Below are 12,167 nucleotides of genomic sequence, written 5' to 3' on the forward strand. Positions count from 1 at the left end.
AGCCTCTCAGCAGTCCCTGCAAATGAAATACCCCGTGTAATGCCAGTGGCCAAGGTCAGGCAAGTCCATGTTGGATTCGGGCAGACAGTAGAGGAACTGTAGAGCCAGAAAGTGTAGGCCCATTGGTGTTTAATAGATTCTCGCAACTGTGGATGAGCCAACAGGCAGGGAAAATCGCCTCTCAGGCAAATGAACAGCAAAAACGGCGCCACAAGTGGTGGGTGGGTGGACGGACGGGAGGGAGGACAAGCGGATGGGCAGTCGCCAATCCACAACCTGTGCTGAGTACAAGCACCCATAGCCTTACATAGACTATACACACGTGGTGCTGCCCCATGGTCACACACTAATCAGGCAAAGTGCTTGCAGCTGGTAAACCAGTGAGCAAGTCTAACACAGCTGTTTTCCCCACACCCTGCTTGCTGCTCTCCATCTTGCTCAGGTGCTGTTATGCATGTGTGGCCAGGTCAAAAATGGTTCTGTCCTTGGGCCTCTGGCAAGAAAGCATTTCTTTTTAACTGGAGGGCAGATATGTCTCCCCACATCCATCTGGGGCATTTCAAACCCGGCCCAGGGCTGACAGAGATCTGGGAAAGCACCAGCCCCGCCCTCCCTGTGGCTCAGCCCACAGGCCCACTGGGGGCACAGCTAGGAGGCACTGCCCAGGGACAGAAAAGCCTCCTTTCCATTCAGGACACCCAACCCCCAACCCCCAATCCAGCCTTGGCCCAAGGAATGGATACCAGTCTTTCTAGAAACCTGTTTCCTGCCCATTGACTTCTGAGTTCCGTTCACTTCACCTCTCTGGGCCTTAGTTTCCTGTCTGTACAAAAAAAAAGATGCTAAATGATTTATTTGCACAGCTCTCTCATGCCCACAGTGATCTCAGTGCCAAGGCTGCAGGCTTCCCGGCATCCCTGAAGGGTTCTGGGTAACGTGGGCAGTTCCCTTTTAAAGGGAAGCTGGTTCAGTTGTTGTTTTAAGCCAGAAAGGAAGTGATATGGAGGCCAAAAAATTTACCTGAAATGGTGTAGAGCAGAGATTTGAACCGGGGCAGTCAGGCTGCAAAGTCTGGGCTCTTGCATGCTATTCTGCCCAGTGCAGTGGAAGCCCGGGAGCAACTGAGAATGCGTTTGTGGGATTAAGGCAAAGACAGATTGAAGAGCCAACCTGGACTGAAGATGCCAAGGGGGCTGGAGTGTCACTGATTTGTTCAGGGGAGGTGCCCGTACCAGTGCTCTGCAGAGCTTTGTGAGATGGTGGCTTCTGCTTTGAGAGCTGACCTGTGACAACGTGGTGGTCCTCCCCCCCCACCCCCGGCACAGGGCACAGGGCCGCACCTCCAGCTCAGTAGAGTCCTGCCTCGCCTCCATACCCCCCCCCCCCCCCACACACACACACAAGTGACCAAAACTCTGGCTGGGCCCCTCCGTTGCTCCGACTCGGCACAGCCTTCCTTAGGATCTGGCTGTTAGCAGCTGCAGAGCGGGGCAGTTCACAGCAAGGTCGTGGTGGCCCCAGCTCCTCATTCTTCCCTCCTAGATGCCAGCTGGGCTGTGACAATGAAGGGCCCTGGCTGTGCTGCCTCTGGGCTCCAAAGAGGGACAAGAACTGTGGAAGCCAGAAACACGACAAGGTGGAGGCAGGGAGCCTCTCTTGGGAAAAAGGCAGCAACTGGATTCCTGGGCTTTCTGGGAAAACAGCATCTTGGGACTGGATTTGGGGCTGAGATGTGGGGGCTGCAGGGAAGGGGACCCATATCCTGGAGGGAGGGGTCGCTCAGAGGACATGCATGCCCCAGGGCCTGGCATCTGCTTCGCCATCTCTCCTCTCCCTAGAGTTCGCTCACACCCAGGGTTCCCGCTGCAACTCGCGGGGTCCCGGGTTTGCAATCTCCAGCTCTCTGCATTCCCAGAAGTTACAAGCATGTCCTCTGCACATGGGCAGGTGTCTCTGTTTTTCATGAACCATGTTTCCATGGTAAGCAGAGTTTAAGAATTCCCAAAGGACAGTGTCACCGACAGCAGAGAGTGGCGCTTCTGACTGCCTTGTGTTGGAAAGCGTTAAAAATAAAGACAACATTGACATTTGGGGTTGTAATGTGACGGAATTACAGTCTTTTAAAGGCAAGAACTGCTATCTGCACTGCATGTAATATTCAGTGTTTTGTTCACTTGTCTAATTGGATTAAAATATTTTGCTCCCTTTAAAATCTTGATTGTAAATTTATATTGCAAAATGCAGTGCCTGACTCGGGGAGCAATAAGTGGAGTGAATGTCTGAAGCGCCACAAAATTCCATTTATTTTTCTTTCATGAGTCTTATTAGGAGATTATTCACTCTTGGACAAAGTGAACTGTTAACAAGAGAGCAAGTCTGGCTTAAATGAAGCCGAATATGCTTTTCAATAATAATTAGATACAGGGCATTTAGTTTTAAAAAACAAAAAGTTAAACTATGCTATTTGAGTTGCTCGGGGAAGTTCTCTGAGGTCCTAAGACCCTTATGTTCGGAATCAGCACTGGGGTCTTATGTCATCTCTGCAAACTCACAGGCAGCAGGGAGTTAATGACATTTGAGCTGCATATGTTCAAGTGTATTTAAAAAAATATGTAAGTCACATTGGTTGACAGTGTCTTGTACACAGTTTTGAAAGAATCAGGGCAAACTTTAACAGTCAGTTTTTATTTGAAAAATATTTTCTGGGAATGTATCAGTGTTTATTTTTAAGACTGACAATTCGGGTGAAAATCAGGGTAAAAACAAAACAACAACAATTTGGTTGAAAATCAAATTGTTTGTTTTCATCTATTTAGAATTCTTTCCAAAAAAATCTTGGTTCAGGAGGAGGCTTTTAAATTTATTTTATTCAGTGTATTTGCTGTTCTATTCGAGCACCATCTGTCTTACAGGTAGCTACCTTCACGGAACCTCCTCCAGCCGTTGGGTGAAGTCCCCAAGGCTCATGGAGGGACCCTGCAACCCCTGTGGAAGCCTCTCTCAGCTCAGAGATGCACACAAGTCCTTCTGTAGGTACCTCTTCCCAGCTGGCCTCCACCTCACAGGGGCCTCCCTTAAGTTCATGTTTCTGAAGCACCCCCCCCCCCCCCCCCGCACCCTCTTAGCTTCAGGTCGCAAACGGGTCTGTTTCCCTTCATCATCATCTGGGCTTTTGTTTCTTGTCCTGGTTTTCAGCTCTTTTCCACGAGTCCTTTGGTGTAACGAGATCATGTCCATGATTTTGAATATAATCACATATGGCTGCTGGATCAGTGCACAAGTTTAAATCAAATTAGAGATTAAATTTACTGCCAAGAATGCTCAGAAGTTGTAGGGCCAACTGATTAATCACGGGCAAGTCAGTTTCAGATGCTGTTTTCTAAACTCTAAGGGAGATTCATCTGAAGGGACTAACTAAAGAGACACCCTCCCCAGACTGAACACTCTCAGGATGGAACCACGCAGCCTGTCGGGATGACTGCTATTAGAAAACATAGATCAGCTGAAACCATATTTGTAACCAGATAAATACATAAACAAAATAATCTTGATGTAGAAGACAGTCTCAAGTGGACAGACAACTTCCATTCTCTCCCATCTCACAGATGCCGTTCTCCCTGTGAAAGACTCTAATTTCCGCACCAGCTGCCACCACCCTTCCTGGCCAGATATTAAAGCCCCCAGGCGCTGGGTCACAGACCCCTGACCTGGCTCCCAGCTGTCAGGCCTCTCCGAAACTCCCCTGGGACCCAGGTTCCTCATTCTGACACCGGGTCCTCTCCCACTGGTGCCTGCTCCCCCAGCTCAGCGAGCCCTCACTGAACTGAAGACATGGACAGAGGATGGTGTTTGGAGTCCGGCTGGCTTAGTGTAGCCATGGCCCTGTTTCTCCATAGGGAGAGCATCTCATAACATTTTCAAAGCCATTTTCTAGAAATCGCTCCCACCCCGAGTGAGGCAGGAAAGTAAGAAAGCCATTGTTTTTAGTCAGGATGAAAGTAAGAACAAATCAATAAGGTTATTGTTCAGCACTTGAGGTTAGTGTTCAGCACCCTGAGCCACGCCACTGGGCCAGGTCTGGGACCGGCCCACTCTGACCAGACTGGCCTACTCTCCATAGCAGTGTTCAAGGGCGGGATGGCAATTCTTGCAGCCAAAACTGTCACAGTGGCACCATTAGGACTATGACCAGCTCCCTCTGCCAGACATGTTGTGCACAATTCAGAATTTAGCAGGAACAATTTAGAATAATAAAACCTTTTAAACAGACTAGCCTGGAGCCCTGTCATCTGCTTCAGGGCACTGGACTGGGACAAGGGAACAATTCGGGGGATGTGACTCAGCTCAGGCCAGAAAATATCCCCTCTCTTTTGGGTATTAGGTGGACAGCTTTTTAGAGTTTGACGTGCAAAATTAAGTGATTGTGCTTAATTCACTCAGTCTAAAAAAATGGAAGCCTTTAGTTAAAGCATCCCTAAAATAGAGATGGGACACAAAACTCTCCAGGAAAACGGGGTGTGATGACCACTCCAGAACACTTGGGAGGCCATGTCTGCCGAAACACCCGGGCAATCAGGGGCCTCACCGACTTTAAGGGCTTGCTGGAAGCTAGGCTAACAATTCAAGTTTACTCCATGGCTGAAGTCGGTACGGCCCTTCCTGGGCTGGAAAGAGCAGGCCTTGGGTTTAGATATTTAGTAGAGAGCTTGTCACACTGGCCCCTGCCTCCTCTTTCAGTGTTTGCTACTAAAAGCCAAAAATTCCTCCACCAGACTTCTTTTGTCATGCTCGTAGTTAAATAACTCCGAATGGAACATGTAGATCTAAAAGACTCCTTTAAAGACAAGCCAGATTGGCCAGCATGAGAGTACAGGATGGTCGAATCATTAATGTTGCTTTAGGCAAAGGAAGAAAGACCTGCTCATTTTACTGAAGGTTTTTTGAGGTTTGGGGTGTTTTTCTTTAAATATTTTATTTGGAAGAGGTTTCTAAGCAGCGATGTCCATGGTGGGATCTGAGTGGGCGCAGGTAGGCAGATGGGGTGTTAAAAAGCAAATCCCACGTGGCAATGATCTGGTCCAGGACCCAGAGGGAGCTGCTATGTAGAGAAGTGCTCCCACATCCGCTTCTTAAGTAGCTCCTGACTCTGAGAGGCCAAAAAACTCAGTCGTGCTGAGTCATAGTCCCTCTACCCTACCAGACCAGAGCCCGGTCACTGGCCAGGGCCTCCCACAGGATGTGCCCAAGGTCAGCTCTGGCAGGAAGAGGGGACTAAGCATGTCTGAGAACAGGGGGGAAGGGAGCAAGTGTCGTGCCCTCGCTGCCGGGGCCACAGGCTCTACCCTCCCTCTGCTTCTCTGGGGAACTTCTCAGGTGCGGGGTAGGGGGATAGGACAAGGAAAGCCCTACTACGTACAGCTGGTCCACACTTCCAGTACTTCCTTGAGTTGGGCTGGTCTGACACCCCCTGTGCAGACGGGACAACAGAGACTGAGAAGAGATGTGACTTGTTCAAGGCCTTACCACCATGACCCAGTTTGGAATTATCCTGGTTCTTTCTGCCTGCAAACGCTGTACAGGTTTTCAGACCTCAGTGTCCTCCAGAATGACCCAACCAGCTTGTGAAAATGCAGATTCCTGGGCCCTGATCCCAGAGATGCTGCTGTGGAGTGTGTGAGCAGTGGCCCCGGATCCATATTCCTTGATTTGTCTCAGAGGCACTGGGGAACAGTACAGGTGTGTCCTCATCCCCAGACCTTAGTTCAGTGACTGGCATGGGTTTTGAGGTGGGGGTGGAGTTTTCACTTACTATTTGTGGAACAAATGAGTACTTTGCAGAGGGAGTTGGTGGGCTGAGCAGGAAAAATCGCTCAGAGGCTAGTGGCTCCCGGATATCCATTCGGCACATGCTCATTTGAAAGGACAATGAGAGACAATTTCTCATCCTTTTCATTTCCAGATGCATTTTCCCATAAATCATTCTGAGCACGCATGAGTGACGTCCTCCGGGTACTCGCAGAGCACCTGGGTGCAATCGAATTAAAGGCTGAGGCCACGGCCAGCCCGTGGACCACCTCATTATCCTAATAAACTGCTGGATGGGGAAAAGCTCGGCCTCTCAGACCAGAAGAGAAGCAATTTAGCAGAAAAGGTTTCACTCTGTGGTCCCAGCTCACCTGGACTCTCTGTCTCTCCCCCTGTGGGTAGCCCCAGACCTAAACTTACAGGGAAAGCCTGGGCTCTGGAGTCAGACCTGGGCTCTGCCTCCGTGTCCTTACTTGCTAGCTGGACATGCTCATCTGAGCCTCAGTTTCCCTATCTGTAAAATGGCAACAAGAGTCAATCTTGCAGGGAAAAGGGAGTTGCTGCTTGTTACATGTGTCACAACCAGGCCCCCTGCAAGCACTCAAAACCAGCTCTATTGTCCAGCATGATGGCTTGTCCCCTTTATTTTTTCTTTTTGGGACATATGAAGCAAGTTACTTTTCTGCATCTTTTATTCTTTAGTAAACTTTGGTTTTGTTTAAAAATGGCCTTATGAAATGGTTTTTATAACCCCCCCCCCCCAAATAATTGTAGCTCAATTATCAGTCAGGTAATTTAGGACAAGATTTATGCATGCCATTCACAGTGACTTGCCTAACTGGGAGTGCCCACTTCTTCAACCAGTTCAGGCTGCACATGTCTCCAAGGACAGTTCAAGGCAGACTCCCAGAAGCCTCCTGTCCACTGCAGTCCCTGCCCCCTGCTTGCTGCAGCCCTGGCAGAGACGCGCCTGGGACAGCTCAGCACGTGGGGTGGCCTCTTCGCTCTTGGGCTCTGCTCCTGCACATGTTAGTTCCCTAAACAGGCCAGACCTGGGTCCCACTTTTCCCTGTGTCCCCCATTGTGCCCAACACAGGATCTGCTTTCTGGCTTGTTAGCTGAGCAGTTAGATCACTGGGAATTTTCACCTGTTAAAATGCATTTGTGTAAACAGCAACTAGACAAACCCACGTGCAGACCCCAGCGTGCCCTCCAGGGGCTGAGCCCACCCGAAGCCTCCCGCGCAGCGCCGCAGGCACGTACCTGGGCTCTCAGACACTCCACTTCCTCCGACAGGGCCTGCCCCTCCAGCAGGAGCTGGCTCTGCCTGCCGAGCAGCTGCACCGTCTGTTGGGCTGTGGCCTGGCTGTGCCTGCCCAGCTGCTTCAGCCTGGAGAGGAATCACCGTGCAGTTAGACGTGCATCCTGAGAACTGGGGGCCATGGGCTTCCGGGCGCCGGGGACAACAGCTGGGTTCGGCCCATTAGTGTCCCATTGCTTGTGTACCTGAGGGAGTGCCTGCCAGTGACCTTGACCATAAGTGACCCTGAGGTGTGAGGCTTAGGCCAGCAGGGCACTTGGAGCACATTTGGTAGGTTGAATACAGTTGGACCAAGTGTGGAAGGAAGGAAATCAACAAGCTTCATCAGCAGCAAACACACAGAGAAGTTGGATAGGTAGAAAAACTGAAAGCTATAACTCACAGAGGTCAAAGACGAGGGGCCTAAATGCCTCCATTGTCCAGCTGGGAATGTGCAGAGCGGACGCCAGCCGGGCTGGGGAAGTGGGCGAGGAGGACGGAAGCACTGGACTAAGGGCTTTCCATTATTCATCACTCAGTCGCTCATGAGGTCTGGCCCCACTGACCAGATGTCTTTAAAGATCCTATATTTGTCATTCTGCTGATGGGTTCTCTCCAGACTCGCTAGTTCACTCAAACTGTTGTGCTTCTCTGTCCATAGACAGCTTCCTATACAGGCAGTGGCACACCAGGCATGGCCAGGTAGGCTCTGGATTAAATTCAGAGTTGAAAAAGTAGCCAGAACTGTTCTGGAAAGAAGTTAGCTGAGTCACACACCCTTCCTTACAGTCCTCATCAACCAAAGGCACCAACAGTGAAACTAACTTGTATTTTTACAAAAAAGGATTTTTAAAGGTTAGGATGCATTTCAAACTCCAGGCTCCATGTCCAACACTGAACCACAGACCTCAAGTCCTGCTCTACAGACACTGGCCTCAGGTTGCCCTCAGTTCAGACTTCCCTGCATGTGTCTCTGGTGCACAACTGAACATTTATCTGTGACCACAGACTCTTGAGGTGCTCTAGTCAAAACAAGTCGTGCTTATCACAAGGTAGGTTTATATACTGGCATCAAGCAAAGAAGCAGGGATTCCTATCCAAAGCTCGTATCCAGAAGGGAGGCTTAGCCATTGCTTACACATGCTATTTGGTCAGTTGTGTGTTGCTTTCAGTCCTCGATACTCATTGGATTGGGTTCCTGTTAAGTTCATCCTGTTTACAGCTGGTCTGCAAAACATTGTGCTTTATTTCAAACTATAGAAATGATCCCCGAAAGTACAGTCTTTGTGCTTCATTTCAACACGTAGCATGAATAGCATTTAGTAAGCTTAGCCAAGACCTTGTGACGCTCGTCCTACCTAACACCAGGACAGAGATCTGGGCCTTAGGGGTGGGCAGGCTGATTTACTAAAAATGACGTGGTATCTGGAGACAGATAATCCTGCTTTCTAAGAAACCTCACAGCATGGTGGCACTTTAGTCAGCCGCCCCTCCCCACATCCTCCTGAGGAGTATAGCTCCTTAGTGGTGTCCAGCCAACACAGTGCATGCCCTCACTGCCCTCCGGCTCCTAGGTCAAGGCCGAGGAGGACCACGCTCGCAAACCCATGCCCCGTCCACCGGTTCTGGAGGAGGAGAATAAGGATCAAGGGCACAGCTCAGCTCTTCCTTCCCATGTCTGTGGCTGTTCAGGACCAGGGTCAGGTAATCCCTCACCCCCAAGCCTAGGCTGCTGTCGGGCCCTGCCCAGCCTCCCGGGATCAGGCTGGGGCAGGACCACACCGCAAGGATCCTCTATCCAAGGGTGCTCTCCTGCTTCCATACTGTAGCAATTACAGTTATGTCTCCTTCTCCATTGCCCTTCCTCTGCTCCTGGAGGAAGAAATGTTTCCTCCAGTGATGCCATGGCCCTGCAGCTTTGGGAAGCCCAATCTGCCCTTGTCCCCCACCACACTGGGGACAATTTTTCCTGATAGCATAGTCATAAAACCACCCAACTGGCATCAGACCAAACAGAAGTTTTTATGCACTGTGTCCTGAGCAGGGTGCAGCTAGGAGAGGACATCCCAGGCAGCAGGGAGGCTGGGCCAGTGCGCTGGGGGTACTGGGGGTGGGCAAAAGGCAGGAGCATGCTGCCCAGACTGGCCCACTGACAGATGCAGGGATGAGAACAGCCCGTTTCCTTGGGAAGCAGACAGGTGACAAGCGTCATCATTAGTACTTGAGCTCTCTTAACCCTTAGGTGGCTTTCCCTCTCCAATCTAGTCATGGATGTTGAGAGAGCCACAAGCTCAGAGCTACCACCAGCTTCGTGCTTGCTGGAAACATGTGGAACTGGAACAAGCTATAACTAGAGGATACCACGAAAGTTTGAAGGCTAGATGGCGCTGAGGCTGGCCATTCTCCACCCGGCCCCGCCCTGTGCTCGGATAGGGTCCTGAGTACTGGTGAGTTTAGTATGGGTTTGGTGCTCCTGAAGAGATGGCTGCTGGATACAGGGTGACGGCTCAGCCAGAACCTGCATGCAGCACAAAGTTGGCTGTGGGCACGGTGGCTTGCCACCAGGCTGGGGCCAATTCCAGACAAGACCCTCCTTCTGTGGAGCCCTCGGAACTGGAACCGAGATGGGGCTCGGTTGGTGGTATTTTGCAAACTGTGGGCCTTGGATCCCTGCAGCCATTCCCTGGGGCACTCAGGCCCCTCACAGATGGGCTAAACCAAGTCCCTGGTGCCAGCTTGGTGTCCCAGCAGGAAGCCAGCTGGCCAGCTGTCCACTTGAGAGAGTCTCGCTTTCCCTCCGGGAGGCAGACGCCCCCACTGGCTTCATAGCTGAAGGGTGAAAGATGGATTCATTCTGACTCAACTGAGCCAACTTGAACATACCGGGCAGTCCCACTCAAGAGAGTTTTTCTCTCTTTAAAAAACACTCTCCCTCTTTTCTTCAGGGCCCCTGTGTTCTGTCGCTCTGTTTGGAGCAGTGAAGTAAATGAGAACCTTAGGAAAGGAAAAATAATAATAACAAACTCAAACCCACGTTTGTTAAAAGAAAAACCCAAAAACGCAGACTGTAGACCAAGGGGACTTTGCTAAGGAAAAATGGATTTCAATGGCAGCACCCTCAAGCCTATTTTGAATATGTATTTGTAAAACAGATTTTTTTAATTAAAAAGTTTTTTTTAACAGCCTTCCCCAAACACTGCACAAACCTGGCTACACTCTGTTCGTGGGTGTTTCATTACTATCAGTGAGAAGTGATGTCCATGGGGTGTCTTGCTAACACAGGCTCTTTGATTTTCCATGGTGGTTACTGCTCTCACTGTTGTTGTCCTAAGTTCACAGGCGCAGCAGACCACAGCTACATTGACCACCACTGACAACAGCAAACACTTCCTGATCCGGGTCTTATTCCTCCACAATGATTAGTTATTAAAAGCTCACCACGATCCTCTAATGTTATAGGTGAGAAAACTGAAGCTGAGGGATTCAATTAACTTGCACAAAGTCTCACAAGAAATGGTAGAAACAGGAGGAAAATCTCATGGTGCCCAGTGCCTTAACCATTGATAATGGTTGGTTAATTCATTGAGTTAAGTTAGCAAGCCAACCAACTCTTGGTAAACACCTCCCATGGGTCAAGTACTGAGGTGGGTCCTAGGAGTATATCTAGAATTACAAATGGTCCTTTCCAGCAAGTGGTTCCCAGCCAATTAAGGAGAGATCAACTAGATATGCTGGTCACAGCACTAAAATAAGAAAATGTGAAGGCAGAAAAGCCAATGGTCTATAGGGCAAGTGTGAGGACCCAGAGGTTTGTGCCTACTTAGAAAATAGAGTATCATCACCATCATCACCATCATCCTCACCATCATCACCATCATCCTCACCATCATCACCATCATCCTCACCATCACCATCATCCTCACCATCATCACCATCATCTTCACCATCACCATCATCCTCACCATCATCACCATCATCATCACCATCATCCTCACCATCATCACCATCATCATCACCATCACCATCACCATCATCACCATCACCATCATTACCATCATCACCATCATCCTCACCATCATCATCACCATCATCACCATCACCATCATTACCATTGTCATCACCATCATCCTCACCATCATCATCACCATCATCACCATCATCACCATCATCATCATCACCTACTGAGTGCTTACTATGTGTTAGGCACTGTGCTAAGAGTTTATCACTTATTAACATTTTAGTGCTTATGACAATCCCATGAGGCAAAAACAATAATTATCCCCACTCTAAGGATGAAGACACATAGGCATAGAGAGGATGAATGACTCATTCAAGGTCACTAGGCTGGCAAACTGGGATGTGAAAAGATGAATGGGGGCTGGGGTCAGGGCCACTCACAGGGAGGCAGCAAAGCTGATGGTGTCTGGAGATTCCGAGCTGTGAAAGGTGGCTCAGCTGGCGGCAGCAGACTGCTCAGAGGGAGGTGACGCTGGGTCCACTAGAGCTCTGCAGCAAACTAACAAATACAGACATTGTCTTTTAGGCAATGATGGTTCCATTTACCAACAAATGGCGGGTGGGAGGAGGGACCAGCCTGGGCAGAATTCTGGAGTCAGAGCGAGGTACCTGGGAGACAGCTGCCCACCCACCCAGCAGTTGACACTGTGGGGACCCTAGGAAGGGTTCAGCCGTGCAGGCCAAACCTGCCGAGAGGTGAGGCCAGGAACATGGAGCAAGATGCACCCAGGAGAGCCTGGCACAGGTTTTCAAGTATGTTGAGAATGCAGATATCCAAGCAGAACCCCCGGTCCCTCAACTCACTGGCTAAGAACCTCTGGTGCCATGAGAGGGAACAAGGCTAGGATGGGGCCTTGGAGAACAGCCACACTTAAAGGCTGGCAGAGGACAGGGAGCCAGCAAGACAAGGAGATGGACGGCTGGGAGGTAAGAGAGACGGATGGCTGGGAGGTAGGAGGAGAGACCTGGAGCTTAAGGAAGAGGAAGTGCTCAGAGGAGGAAGGGGCACTTTGTATGAAATGCTGCCTGGTGGCAGTGCGCAATG

At 50.0% G+C, this 12,167-nt stretch overlaps 2 protein-coding genes across 10 annotated transcripts in view; one reads left to right on the forward strand and one right to left on the reverse strand.

Annotated features, from left to right (window-relative positions):
* Nucleotides 1-12,167, forward strand: part of AKT3 (AKT serine/threonine kinase 3) — a 349,859-nt gene that overhangs the window by 245,772 nt on the left and 91,920 nt on the right. Inside the window, exons 14-15 of one of the 4 annotated variants that reach the window (XM_066382072.1) lie at nt 2,913-3,033; nt 3,606-4,484. The exons of 2 other annotated variants lie outside the window; for them this stretch is intronic. In XM_066382072.1, coding sequence (XP_066238169.1) covers nt 2,913-3,033; nt 3,606-3,633 — 149 coding nt within the window. In that variant the 3' untranslated portion in view covers nt 3,634-4,484. Of the gene's footprint in view, nt 1-2,912; nt 3,034-3,605; nt 4,485-12,167 lie in introns of those variants that run through there. One more of the 4 variants, XM_066382047.1, reaches the window with a different exon arrangement.
* The window catches only part of SDCCAG8 (SHH signaling and ciliogenesis regulator SDCCAG8), a 237,851-nt gene that overhangs the window by 3,474 nt on the left and 222,210 nt on the right, over nt 1-12,167 (reverse strand). For 3 of the 6 annotated variants that reach the window (XM_066382023.1, XM_066382006.1, XM_066382030.1), the window contains one exon: nt 7,035-7,195. The exons of 1 other annotated variant lie outside the window; for it this stretch is intronic. In XM_066382023.1, the coding sequence (XP_066238120.1) occupies nt 7,035-7,195 (161 nt within the window). Of the gene's footprint in view, nt 1-7,034; nt 7,196-12,167 lie in introns of those variants that run through there. 2 more of the 6 variants (XM_066382002.1, XR_010751137.1) reach the window with 2 other exon arrangements.

Source organism: Saccopteryx leptura, chromosome 1 (genome assembly GCF_036850995.1).
Source record: "Saccopteryx leptura isolate mSacLep1 chromosome 1, mSacLep1_pri_phased_curated, whole genome shotgun sequence".
NCBI lineage: Eukaryota > Metazoa > Chordata > Mammalia > Chiroptera > Emballonuridae > Saccopteryx > Saccopteryx leptura.